Source organism: Dysidea avara, chromosome 4 (genome assembly GCF_963678975.1).
Source record: "Dysidea avara chromosome 4, odDysAvar1.4, whole genome shotgun sequence".
In the NCBI taxonomy this organism is placed as follows: domain Eukaryota; kingdom Metazoa; phylum Porifera; class Demospongiae; order Dictyoceratida; family Dysideidae; genus Dysidea; species Dysidea avara.
In genome coordinates, this window is record NC_089275.1 from 20900669 (window position 1) to 20914896 (window position 14228).

The 14228-nt window shown below is 39.0% G+C and overlaps 1 protein-coding gene across 1 annotated transcript; it reads right to left on the bottom strand.

Annotated features, from left to right (window-relative positions):
* Window positions 1–9091: 9091 nt before the first annotated feature.
* LOC136254224 (chondroitin sulfate synthase 1-like) lies at window positions 9092–14228 on the bottom strand. Its single transcript, XM_066046886.1, has 2 exons — window positions 13246–14228; window positions 9092–10495 (listed from the first exon to the last, which is right to left on the bottom strand). The coding sequence occupies exons 1-2, from the start codon at window positions 14179–14181 to the stop codon at window positions 9230–9232; spliced, it is 2202 nt and encodes a 733-aa protein (XP_065902958.1). The 5' UTR covers window positions 14182–14228; the 3' UTR covers window positions 9092–9229.

Here is a 14228-nt window from a genome sequence, read left to right on the forward strand (position 1 = left end):
AGTAGACATTGGGTTACATTAGGGTACACAGAGTTACATGAGGCAATGCACAGCATTACATGAGGCTACACAGCGTTATATGAGGCAATACACAGGGTTACACGAGGGCTAAATGAGGCTACACTGAACTAAATGAGCCTACAAAGAGTTACAAGAGGCTGCACAGAGTTATCTGACACTACATTGGGTTTACAAAAGGTTACGTGAGGCTGCGTAGCCTCATGTAACCCAATGTAACATGTAACTCTGTGCAGCTCACTTAACCCTTTGTAGCCTCATGTAACTATGTCAGTCTCATGCAACCTTGTGTAGCCTCTGTGTAACCTCGTGTAACCTTATGTAGCCTCATGTAACCTAGTGTAGCCTCATGTAACCCTTTGTAGCCTCATGTAACTCTGTCAGTCTCATATGCTACCTTGTGTAGCCTCGTGTAACTCTGTGTAATGTCATGTAACCTCAAGTAACCCAATGTATAGCCTTGTGTAACTCTGTGTAGCCTCATGGTACCCTTTGTAGCCTCATGTAACCCTGTTTAACATCGTGTGAGCCTGTGTAGTTTCATGTAACCCTATGTATAACCTCTGTGTAACCTCATGTAATCCTATGTATCTTTATGTAAATTTGTGTAGCCTCATGTAGCACAGTTTAGGTTCATGTAACCCAGTGTAGCCTCATGTAACTCAGCGTAGCCTCATGTAACTCGGTGTAGCCTCACGTAACCCAATACGGTGTAATGTTGTGTAGCCTGATGTAGCCCCATGTAACCCAATGTATCCTCACGTATCCCTATATACAGCCTCATGTAACCTTGTGTAGCCTCATGTAACTCTGTGTACAATAATCCAGTGTAGCATCATGCAAAACTGTGTAGCCTCATATAATTATTTCAATGTAAATTTGTGTAATTCCATGTAACCCAATGTATCCTCATGTAACCCTGCGTATAACCTCATGTAACCTTGTGTAGCCTCAGGTAACTCTGAGTAGCCTCTGGTAACTCTGTGTAGCTTCATGTAAGCTTGTGTAGCCTCATGTAATCCTCATGTAACCCAGTGTCGCTTCATGTAACCCTGTAAAGCCTCATGTATCCCAATGTAGCCTCATGCAACCTTGTGCAGTATCATGTAACCCAGTGTAGCTACATGTAACCATGTGTAGCATCATGTAACTCTTTGTAGCTTTAATGTAACCCAGTGTAGCCTTATGTAACTCTGTGTAGCCTCATGTAATCTTGTGTAGCCTGTTGTAGATGTTGATTGCAAGGTTTGTTAAGATTAACGGTACATTAAGTAAAGAATTTAATGGTTTAACAAATAATGTTCATGGTTTAACAACTAATGTTCAGGATTTAATAAATAATGAAAAGTACTATAGAAATATTGCACATTTTTGGGTAAACAATATCAAGGAAATTTATTTCTATTTTTGGCAATGTAATTAAAAACCTTAATTTTGATACAAATGGCATCTCAAAGTTCATGATCAGGTTTTGTGCCAAAATGTGTAACAGGACAACAAATGGCACATAATAGAGAAGATACTTGTCATTTGAGCATTATATATTAAATAATGTAAATTATTTATTTAAAAAGAGTCATTATTTATTTATGAAAATGTACAGATGTATAAACTATGTACAGCAAGCATATATAACCTAGTTTTTTATACTTATTATATTGTTATAATTTTGATACAAACGGTACCCCATAAACGGCACCCCATAAATTGAAGACTCACTTTAAGAGATCAAGACACACGGTAGTGTGTCGTGCGGCCCAAGAAGCCTGCGCGTAACACCCGTGAGTATATTGACAGGAAGAAAGAAAACGCAATTTTCGCACCTCCGTAGCTCTGTGCTTCCTTGATGAAACAAGACGATTTTTGCTGTGGACATTCCCTCCAACTGCAGCACTCCACATTCCGAATTTGAGCGAAATCGCTTCGCGCGTTCCCGAGATATGCGACTTCAAAAATTGGCTCAGTTTCTTCGTTTTTTTTCTTCTTATTTTTCTTTTTCTTGTCGCACACTTACAAAAACTGCTATAAAACGCGAACGCCATATCCGATTGCCTTGAAATTTGGCACACAGAAGGGGGGTATAAAGGCGCATCTCGGTACCAACTTTGGCTGGAATACGATAAACAGGCAAAGAGTTACGAGCGATTATTCACGAAAAATAACACCAATATGTTGTCACGCCTACAGGGTAAACCGCGTATGGGAAGAAGCTGAAAATCGGTGGGTGAATAGGTTAACTATTGAACCTCAAACCTTTTGTGGTTTGAAAGAAATCGAGCTAATAACCAGGAAGATAGAACGAAAAAACCAACACTGTGTAACAATTACGCAATCGAGATTAGCTAATAAAAAAACGACTACTTGCCACGCCTGCCAGATAAACCGCTTGGGGTAATGCTTTGAAAATCGTTGTACAGATGGAGTAATCATCTTAGAAAGGCTCATCAATGGTGTAGAAGAATCAGACACGGAGTTATAACACGAAATCCAACTTGGTGCAGCAAGTGCGAGATCGAGATACTCTAATAGAGCAGTCATCCTAATAGAGCAGTCACCCTGAAGAGAATTCAAGAGATCAGCTAGAAACAAGAAACCTGTATAGAGATCAGCTACACACAAGTCATCCTGTAGAGAGATCAGCTAGAAGAAGTTACCTTGTAGGGAGTTCATGCAACTATGGAAAGGGATAGTTCAGCTAGAAAAAATCACCTTGTAGAATTCAGCTACAAAGAAACCACCATGTAGAGAATTCAGCTACAAACAAATCGCCCTGTGGAGAGATCAATAGAAGAAGTTACCTTGCAGAGAGTTCAATTACAAAGAAACCATCATGTAGAGAGTTCAGCTACGAACAAATCTCCCTGTAGAGAGATTAGCTAGAAGAAGTTACCTTGTAGAGAGTTCAGCTACAAAGAAACCATCATGTAGAGAGTTCAGCTACAAACAAATCTCCCTGTAGAGAGATCAGCTAGAAGAAGTTACCTTGTAGAGAGTTCAGCTTCAAACAAATCTCCCTGTAGAAAGATCAGCTAGAAGAGGTCACCTTGTAGAGAGTTCAGTTACAAAGAAACCACCATTTAGAGAGCTCAGCTACAAATTAGTGACTTTGTAGAGACATCAGCTAGAAGAAGTTACCTTGTAGAGAGTTCAGCTACAAAGAAACCATTCTTTAAAGAGCTCAGCTGCAAACAAATCACCTGTACAGAATTCAGCTACAAATAAATCACCCTGTAGAAAGATGAGCTAGAAAAAGTTACCTTGTAGAGAGTTCAGTTACAAAGAAACCACCATGTAGAGAATTCAGCTACAAACTAGTGACCCTGTAAAGATATCAGCTAGAAGAAGTTACCTTGAGAGAGTTCAGCTACAAAGAAACCATTATTTAAAGAGCTCAGCTGCAAACAAATCACCTATACAGAATTCAGCTACAAACAAATCACCATGTAGAGAGATCAGCTAGAAGAAGTTATCTTGTAGATAGTTCAGCTACAAGCAAATCACCCTGTAGAGAGATCAGCTAGAAGAAGTTAACTTGTAGAAAGTTCAGCTACAAAGAAACCATCATTTAGAGAGTCCAGCTTCAAACAAATCACCTGTAGAGAGTTCAGCTACAAACAAATCTCCCTGTAGACAGATCAGCTAGAAGAAGTTACCTTGTAGAGAGTTCAGCTACAAACAAATCACCCTGTAGAAAGATCAGCTAGAAGAAGTCACCTTGTAGAAAGTTCAGTTACAAAGAAACCACCATGTAGAGAGTTCAGCTACAAACTAGTCACCTTGTAGAGACATCAGCTAGAAGAAGTTACCTTGTAGAAAGTTCAGCTACAAAGAAACCATTTTGTAAAGAGCTCAGCTGCAAACAAATCATCTGTGCAGAATTCAGCTACAAACAAATCACCCTGTAGAGAGGTCAGCTAGAAGAAATTACCTTGTACATAGTTCAGCTACAAAGAAACCACCAAGTAGAGAGTTCAGCTGCAAAGAAATCACCCTGTATAAAATTCTGCCACAAACAAGTTGCCCTGTAGAAAGATCAGTTAGAAGAAGTTACCTTTTAGAGAGTTCAGCTACAAAGAAACCATTCTGTAAAGAGTTCAGCTGCAAACAAATCACCTGTACAGCGCTACAAACAAATCACCCTGTAGAGAGATCAGCTAGAAGAAGTTACCTTGTAGATCGTTCAGCTACAAACAAATCTCCCTGTAGAGAGATCAGCTAGAAGAAGTTACCTTGTAGAGAGTTCAGCTATAAAGAAACCACCATGTAGAGAGTTCAGCTGCAAAGAAATCACCATGTATAAAATTCTGCCACGAACAAATTGCCCTGTAGAAAGATCAGTTAGAAGAAGTTACCTTGTAGAGAGTTCAGCTACAAAGAAACCATTCTGTAAAGAGCTCAGCTGCAAACAAATCACCTGTACAGAATTCAGCTACAAACAAATCACCCTGTAGAGAGATCAGCTAGAAGAAATTACTTTGTAGAAAGTTCAGCTACAAAGAAACCACCATGTAGAGAGTTCAGCTGCAAAGAAATCACCCTGTATAAAATTCTGCCACAAGCAAATTGCCCTGTAGAAAGATCAGTTAGAAGAAGTTACCTTGTAGATAGTTCAGCTACAAACAGATCTCCCTGTAGAGAGATCAGCTAGAAGAAATTACCTTGTAGAGAGTTCAGCTACAAAGAAACCACCATGTAGAGAGTTAAGCTGCAAAGAAATCACCTGTAGAAAATGCAGCCACAAACAAATTGCCCTGTAGAAAGATCAGTTATAAGAAGTTACCTTGTAGATAGTTCAGCTACAAAGAAACCATTTTGTAAAGAGCTCAGCTGCAAACAAATCACCTGTACAGAATTCAGCTACGAACAAATCACCCTGTAGAGAGATCAGCTATAAGAAGTTACCTTGTAGATCATTCAGCTACAAACAAATCTCCCTGTAGAGAGATCAGCTAGAAGAAGTTACCTTGTAGAGAGTTCAGCTACAAAGAAACCACCATGTAGAAAGTTCAGCTGCAAAGAAATCACCCTGTAGAAAATTCTGCCAGAAACAAATTGCCCTGTAGAAAGATCAGTTATAAGAAGTTACCTTTTAGAGAGTTCAGCTACAAAGAAACCATTCTGTAAAGAACTCAGCTGCAAACAATTTACCTATACAGAATTCACCTACGAACAAATCACCCTGTAGAGAGATCAGCTAGAAGAAGTTACCTTGTAGATAGTTCAGCTACAAACAAATTTCCCTGTAGAGAAATCAGCTAGAAGAAATTACCTTGTAGAGAGTTCAGCTACAAAGAAACCATCATTTAGAAAGTTCAGCTTCAAACAAATCACCTGTAGAGAGTTCAGCTACAAACAAATCTCCCTGTAGAGAGATCAGATAGAAGAAGTTACCTTGTAGATAGTTCAGCTACAAACAAATCTCCCTGTAGAGAGATCAGCTAGAAGAAATTACCTTGTAGAGAGTTCAGCTACAAAGAAACCATCATTTAGAAAGTTCAGCTTCAAACAAATCTCCCTGTAGAGAGATCAGCTAGAAGAAGTTACCTTGTAGAGAGTGAAGCTACAAACAAATCATCCTATTGAAAGATCAGATAGAAGAAGTCACCTTGTAGAAAGTTCAGTTACAAAGAAACCACCATGTAGAGAGTTCAGCTACAAACTAGCCACCTTGTAAAGGCATCAGCTAGAAAAGTTACCTTGTAGAGAGTTCAGCTACAAAGAAACCATTCTGTAAAGAGCTCAGCTGCAAACAAATCACCTGTACATAATTCAGCTTCAAACAAATCACCCTGTAGAGAGATCAGCTAGAAGAAGTTACCTTGTAGATAGTTCAGCTACAAACAAATCACCCTGTAGAAAGATCAGTTAGAAGAAGTTACCTTGTAGAGAGTTCAGCTACAAAGAAACCATTCTGTAAAGAGCTCAGCTGCAAACAAATCACCTGTACAGAATTCAGCTTCAAACAAATCACCCTGTAGAGAGATCAGCTAGAAGAAGTTACCTTGTAGATAGTTCAGCTAGAAACAAATCACCCTGTAGAAAGATCAGTTAGAAGAAGTTACCTTGTAGAGAGTTCAGCTACAAAGAAACCATTCTGTAAAGAGCTCAGCTGCAAACAAATCACCTGTACAGAATTCAGCTTCAAACAAATCACCCTGTAGAGAGATCAGCTAGAAGAAGTTACCTTGTAGATAGTTCAGCTACAAACAAATCACCCTGTAGAAAGATCAGTTAGAAGAAGTTACCTTGTAGAGAGTTCAGCTACAAAGAAACCATTCTGTAAAGAGCTCAGCTGCAAACAAATCACCTGTACAGAATTCAGCTACAAACAAATCACCTGTAGAGAGTTCAGCTACAAACAAATCTCCCTGTAGAGAGATCAGCTAGAAGAAGTTACCTTGTAGAGAGTGAAGCTACAAACAAATCACCCTATTGAAAGATCAGCTAGAAGAAGTCACCTCGTAGAAAGTTCAGTTACAAAGAAACCACCATGTAGAGAGTTCAGCTACAAACTAGCCACCTTGTAGAGACATCAGCTAGAAAAGTTACCTTGTAGAGAGTTCAGCTACAAAGAAACCATTCTGTAAAGAGCTCAGCTGCAAACAAATCACCTGTACAGAATTCAGCTACAAACAAATCTCCCTGTAAAGAGATCAGCTACCTTGTAGAGAGTTCAGCTACAAAGAAACCATCATGTAGAGAGTTCAGCTGCAAAGAAATCACCACTGCCCAAATTTCAAGGCAATAGCTCTTTCCAATCTGAAGTTATCAATTGTCAAAGTTGGCAAATTGGATGTGTGGAAGGTCCCTTTTCGCAAATCCGGTCACATATGTATTATATATATAATTGTACATTTACTGATAAAATATTTAAAGTACGTACATCTACTTCATCTTTTCTTCTTCCTGTAGTAAAGAAAAAAACATAGGTGTAAAAAGTCCCAAAGCTGGCCATAGGCTGGCTTTGGGGTATACAAATACAAAAAGAAATGAAATCTAATCCAAAACAGCCAAGCTGTAAAAAAAGTGTGTAGCCCTCAGAAAGGCTATGGTGAAAAAAGATGTGAAATCCAAGGTGGCGGCCAAGAAATGGCTGTGATGGTAGGTTAATGGTAAAAATTTTAATAACGACAATTCAGGTGAATTTTTGTGCCGCTTCACAAAATTTACCTGAATTGTCATTATTAAAATTTTTACCATTAACCTACCATCACAGCCATTTCTTGGCCGCCACCTTGGATTTCACATCTTTTTTCACCATAGCCTTTCTGAGGGCCGCACACTTTTTTTACAGCTTGGCTGTTTTGGATTAGATAATTATAGCTAGAGCCAGTATATTCATTGCATATAATAAGTTAGTGCCATCAAATTTTATGCACACTTAGCTGGATTGATTGCATGGCTGTAGCTAGTTTACATAAGCAATACTGTAAAACTTACGATTATTCACTTATAACAAATGGACCACACCACCCTAGCTCTATCAAAAACTACTGGGTGGAATGTGGTAGCAGCACTAACTATGGTAATAATTCAGTTCATTTCTTTCTGCATGGTCATAGACATGCCAGCATAACCATACATTACGATAGTAGTGTATAGTAGGGACCACAAAGGAATAGGCGTGGCCCACGAAATAATATCACCCAATAAACAGCCTCAATTTCCCCTAACGATGATCAGACAGTATTGGTTAAGTGAAACTAAGCCAAAATAAGCCTTCAGATCGACCTAAAACGCTTTCAACAAGTTGCTATGGAATTTAAAAACAATTTATTTAACGAAATTTTCTACTGACTGAGTAAGTAAGTAACTGACTGATGCCTTCAGACAAGCAATAACCAATAACGGCTATGGCTACGGGTTTGAGTTTTTCAGTGTTTGACGTCGCTTCGGCCCAACGAGTGCCTTTTGGCATACCAAAGTATGTACAATGCATTCTTCATGGACTTACCAGTGTCCTACTTTGTGTCCCATTCATCTTTGCTGACAGTGAAGTGTCAATTTGGCGATAGCACATGATGGCTTCCCTTCATAACAGAAATCGTCCGTATTTGTCATAGTGGCTATTTTGATATCAGAGATGCTTTTCAAACAGTTCTTGATTCATACTGCTGTGTAACGGGTTGAACATAGCTGAAAACGAAGCATATTGGATACGTCACTTTTCAGTCGATAATTGATATAACTGGGGCGCACGGCACCATTTCTTTCTTTCAGTATGCGTGGATTGCAGAGGTGCTTTTTGAACAGTTTTTGATTTGAAATGCTGCGTAACGGGTTGAACATAGCTGACAACAAATTGTAATGGATACTCCACTTTTCAGACGATAATTGGGGCGTGCGGCACCATTTAAGATGCAGTATGCGTGGGTTCACCAGTCATAATTATTATTTACAAAAAAAGTTAACAAACAAGTACACAGAAAAATTTGGAATTTTCAATTAGAGTAGGGACCATAACACATTGATAAAAAATACTGAAACAAGCTGGAGTAGTGCACGATATTAATTCACAGTAAAACAATAAGAAGTGTTATATCCCTACTGCGCTCAAGATACCACAGTGCAACGTGGAAATGCACAGTAGGGATATAACACTTACAGTTTTACTGTGAATTAATATCGTGCACTACTCCAGCCTGTTTCAGTACTTTTTATCGGTGTTATGGTCCCTACTCTAATTGAAAATTCCAAATGTTTCTGTGTACTTGTCCAATAAGAGCCAACAGCCACCTACAAGGACTGAAAGTTACCTCAGTGTACTGGAAGTTATGCGCAAGTTACTTACTAGTACTGAAATACGATAAGCGTAATCCAATATAAGAAGGATTGTAATGTTTACAAAATAGCACAATAAATTCCAACAAGATTATCTGACCTTAAGCAGGTGGCTGATTTCAGTAGGTAACTTTGTAAAAATTTCAAGTTGTATTGTACAAATTGCTAAAGCTTAGATAGACATGTTTCACTGCATCATATATGTATCAGAGTGGTAAACAAACAAGATAAGGGTAAAAGGAATTCTTATCCATGATCTACAAATACAGTTAACCTTCTATGTAACACATCGTCATACAATTAGCCTTAATATATATTTAACACATTGTCATATACATACAAACATACATAGTGTATTACAAAAGATATAATAAAATACATTACTTAATGAACTACTGTATTCAAATGTATGGTATATTTTCAGTTCAATTCATGACTGTGTTAGTGGCTGTACCAAATGTGGTTCCAAGGCTCGGATTACTCTAACATGTGATTTCCTTATCTTCTCAAAGAATGCTACACCTTCTGCACCATAACTGGTATCATCCAACCATTCAACATTATTGTAGTCCGAGTGATACATACAGAACACGTTGTAATTGTGCATGTTCCAGTACCCAGTTTGTGGTGAAACTAATAAATTTGGTGGAATGTCAGTAATTTTTTGAAATTCATTGAATAGGGTGAACATGACAGGAAAATAAACCTGTTTATGTAAAACTGTATTCATCAGGCAGTGGTCAATGAAGGACTCAGTCCACAGGTAGTCCGGCTCCAGAAAGATTAACAATTGTTGCTTGTCTTCTGGTGGGATGAGATCATGTAATTTGCTGCCTCTAGCTGTCTGTGTTGTTTGCTGGTATGTGAAATTACAATGAGTGTATTGAGATTGTAGTGAATTGATGTCTGACACAATGCCATTGCTGCCATCATAAGTTGTTAGCAAGACATGTACTAACACTTGCAAGCTTCCCTGTAAGCACATTTTCTCAAATAAAGAAAAGAAACGTGCATGATTAGTGAACTTATTGAACTGCACAAGCACAACAATTGAAACAGAAGTAGTATAAGGTACCCATGGCTTGACTTGTACCAAACATACAGAAGACAATGGAATAAATACATTAGCCAGTATTTCGTAAGGTTTTCCTTTCTTGTGGACAATTAGTTGAAAAGCATATTCAACACCTCGTGAGAGATCAGTAACTACAAAACCATCACTTAAAAGATATGGTGGAGTGTATTGTTCACCTTCCGAGGCAAAATGGTTCAGATGGTTTATAAGGGCTGGCAATGCAATGGAATTAATACTATATTTCAGATCAGTAGGCAATGGAGCAGTCTGCTTACCCTGCACATCTGAAAACAAGTGAGTAGAATTAAAGTAGTACCAAATAGGTACTTCAAATCGATTATTGGATAGAAACTTTGAATGATGGCCAATCCAAAGTTCTGAATGATAGTGCTGTAGTTTTGCAGGTATAAATTCATTAACTCTCTGTATATCATACGTGTTATTCTGTATTTCTTGCAATATCCGTTTGGCTCTTAACTCTAAAATGTACTGATGTACTCGGTGCATATGTATTGGGTCCTTCAATGCATGCAGTGTTATCGCTTTCTTAACAGACTCCATTTTGTACAGGTTTTCTGTGGCCATGTCTTTAGTATAATCCATAAAAAAGAGATCCTTTGTCTACACAGGAGAAATGTACTCAGTGCATAAACAACACTATTGTATGCATGTACATGTGCACACTCTACACACGCACACACACACCCATGCGCACGCACACATATGTCCGCACATGCACATGTATAGTCATCCTGTCATCGAATGGTAGACTATTAAAATCATGCATATAACTAATTAAATTTAAAATTATTCCAAGGTGTTAAAATAGAGAACTCTACAGTACCTATTCTAAATGAACTTTCCATCTTTTAGAGTTCACGTGCAGCATTACAGAAGTGTTGACTTAAAACCACCAATGATACAATGAAGAACAGGAACTGCATGAACAACGATGATATAATTTATAAGACAGTGTTAGTGCTTGTAAAGTGCTGTTTATTTACTCTACGTACATGTATATAAGACTAAATGAAACTATATTTCAGCTAATACAATATCATGGTATTCAGGTATCTTGTTGATAATTATATAGATTGCACTCAGACTGAGGTCACCAACTAAAGGGTGCAAAATGTGTGTATGTGCATATGGCCATTCAATAATAAGCATTTCTGTTTGATAATTGGTCAATAGTGGTGCATGTACAGAGATCCATTCAAAAGATGGAAAAAGTAAGCAGAATCAAATGCTCAAACATATCTGTGATACTCTATTACCATGCAGTAATCTCCTGTTGAAAATTCAAATTGATACGACTTTTCTGGAGATATTGTATAGACCTCATAGGTCATTTACATACCAATGCACACAGCCACACACATACACCACATACATGCACATACACTCATACACCACACACACATACACTCATACACCACACACACATACACTCATACACCACACACACATACACTCATACACCACACACACATACACTCATACACCACACACACATACACTCATACACCACACACACATACACTCATACACCACACACACATACACTCATACACCACACACACATACACTCATACACCACACACACAGACAAACACACACATAAGCAGACAAACACACACATAAGCACACAAACACAAAACCAAACCAAAGCCTTTGGCTACCATGCTATACATGGTCACCGCTTCCCAGTGAACAGACATCTGTGCACTACTCATGTAGTAAAGGTACTATGAGCCATTGTAGGCAAATTTTCCTGGGCATGGACTACAGGACTAGTATCCAACAGGAGCTTGTACCATGTTCCAAAGGTGAAGGTGTATGTCCACCTGACTTTCACCCACTGTATGACCCATGGACATTGGCATTAGCTTTGCTTCCCAGGTTGCCCATTAATGTTAAAAGCTGGGTGAGCTGCTTCCCCAGATCACCAATTCCCTACCATTCAAACAACTGGGTAGACTGGAGCGACTATGTGAGTAAACTAGTGTCTTGCCTAAAGGCAATACTCTAGTTGCTTGGCAATACTGCATCATTATATAGAAACAAACACAAGCACATGCACATAATTTTTATTTAAGCTCGCACATGCACACACGTGCATACAAACGCTTATGCATGCGTGCATGCACACACACACACACACACACACACACACACACACACACACACACACACACACACACACACACACACACACACACACACACACACACACACACACACACACCTACTATACATACACACCAGTGGCATAGACAAGGGTGAGACGTTTTTAAATTTGCTGTAAAACGTCAGCTAATATTGAGAATTAAATGCTCACCAAGTAGATCGCATGGTCCAGGCAGTGCCCATGGCCTTTTCTGTTAAACACACAGCATCACATGACCATTAAAAAAAAAGTAATTGTAAGAGGAACCTCCATTGGGATTGAGTCTAGATCTACTTTTCTACAGAATACTGAGTTGTGACTAAAAGTGTGGATTGTGGGATTATTTTATCAGTGGCTGAGTGGCCTGGAGTGATGAACAAAAACTTGGTGAAAGATTATTTAGTGCAAGATAAAATTAATGGTGGCTCATGTGATTAGCTATCTCAAGAGTCATTTGTTATGCACAAACATGGATGAGTAAAAGAGAACAAGACAGCTGGGAGTGTAGACCTAAAATGAGTCAGTTGGTCATGTAATGTTTCTAGCTTCTTTATCAATCTCACTAGACCAGTGAAATAAGCTGCAGGAATGGCAGCGTAGTGTATAAAATTTCCTAGCTATACAGTTACACACTTATAAAACAGTTTTTATCTAGAATCTACTCAACAACAGATTCGCATTTTGTGATAGTTAGTTGCGTGGGGTAGGTGTGTGCCTACATTCTCTGAAAATCTGGCTATGCCAATGGCACAAAGCAAAGCAAAGCCTATGGCATTGCCATCCAGCAAACCAGCACTGAGATGCCTGTGCACTACTCAGACTTGAGCCGGAAAATCCTGACTAGTAACTTGCAGGAGGACTGTCCAGATCTCATGGAAAGAGGTAGCAGAACCCAAAGTTCCAAAACTACCTCAACACTGCAAGGACAGTTCGGAATTTGCTTTCCCAGTAAAACTGCAGGGTGGTCTACTTCCCCAATTGACACCAGGTCCCTATTACAACTGGGTAGATTGGAGCAATGTGAGTAAAGTTTCTTGCTCAAGGAACAACAACAACACCAAATTGGAAATCAAACCTGAACTTTTCAAATACCAGGCCGATACTCTATATAGCCACTTGGTTATGTTGCCTCACATGCCAATCACTCACTCGCACGCACGGACGCACGCACGCACGCACACACACACAAATAGTTACTTACCTGATCTGACCATGTACATTGTACATTCAGCATTTGACTGATGCAACGTCCAAGCTCAACATCTTCTTCAATAGTAAACGCCAGTGTCTCTAAGCACTCATCAATCAATGGGCCAAATTTCCTTAGTAGTGACTGACTAAAAACTACTCCAGGGCCACCCATACAGTAATGCTCATGTTCTTCTAGTTTCAATCTCTTAAGATCTTCAATTCTTCCGGTTCCAGGCCTGCCCATGTACAGATCCACATTTGGGTCAATAGATCGTAACAGTTCATGCATTTCTTGCGTCTTCATGTACATATCATCATCAACTCTCATAAAGAAATCAAACTGGTCAATGTAGTGGTCATATAAGTACTGAACCATTCTAAACATTTTGTATTTGGGTGGGTACGTGTTATCGTCTACTCCACCTCTTAATGTCACAACAGAAAATTCCACCTGCTGTGTACTGTTTGGCTGCTCAGAAAAAAATATAATGTCAGAAACTTCTTTTCCCCAAGTGTTATAAATTCCAGTGGCTCTTGTCTCCAGATATTTTTGCGCAGTGATAACACCAACTAATAATAATTTACGAGGTGCTAATTCCTTTGACAACAACTTGTATCGTATAGAAGGGTCATACGGTGGGTTTACTACTTCACGATTTTGACCTTTTCCCTCACTATCCGTGCTGTTCTGTTGGACTCGGAGAAACTCCTTAGGCTGAGTCTTCGCGGCCACGTTGTTTTCTTTCCCTTCATCTCTCCCTTCGCGGCATTTTTCGTGCATTCTCTTTATGCAGTTTTTGTACAGTTGATAGAATTGATCCGCATCGCTGCATTCCTTCGTTAATACTGCTGAATCGTCGTGTAGGGAAACTAATGCATTTACCACGAAACCTAACACAAATCCTACTGCGAAGAACACGATGCCTTTTGCTGTAATTCTAAACATCGAACACTAGCCTCCACACCCTCAATAAAGCTACGTACATATATGGA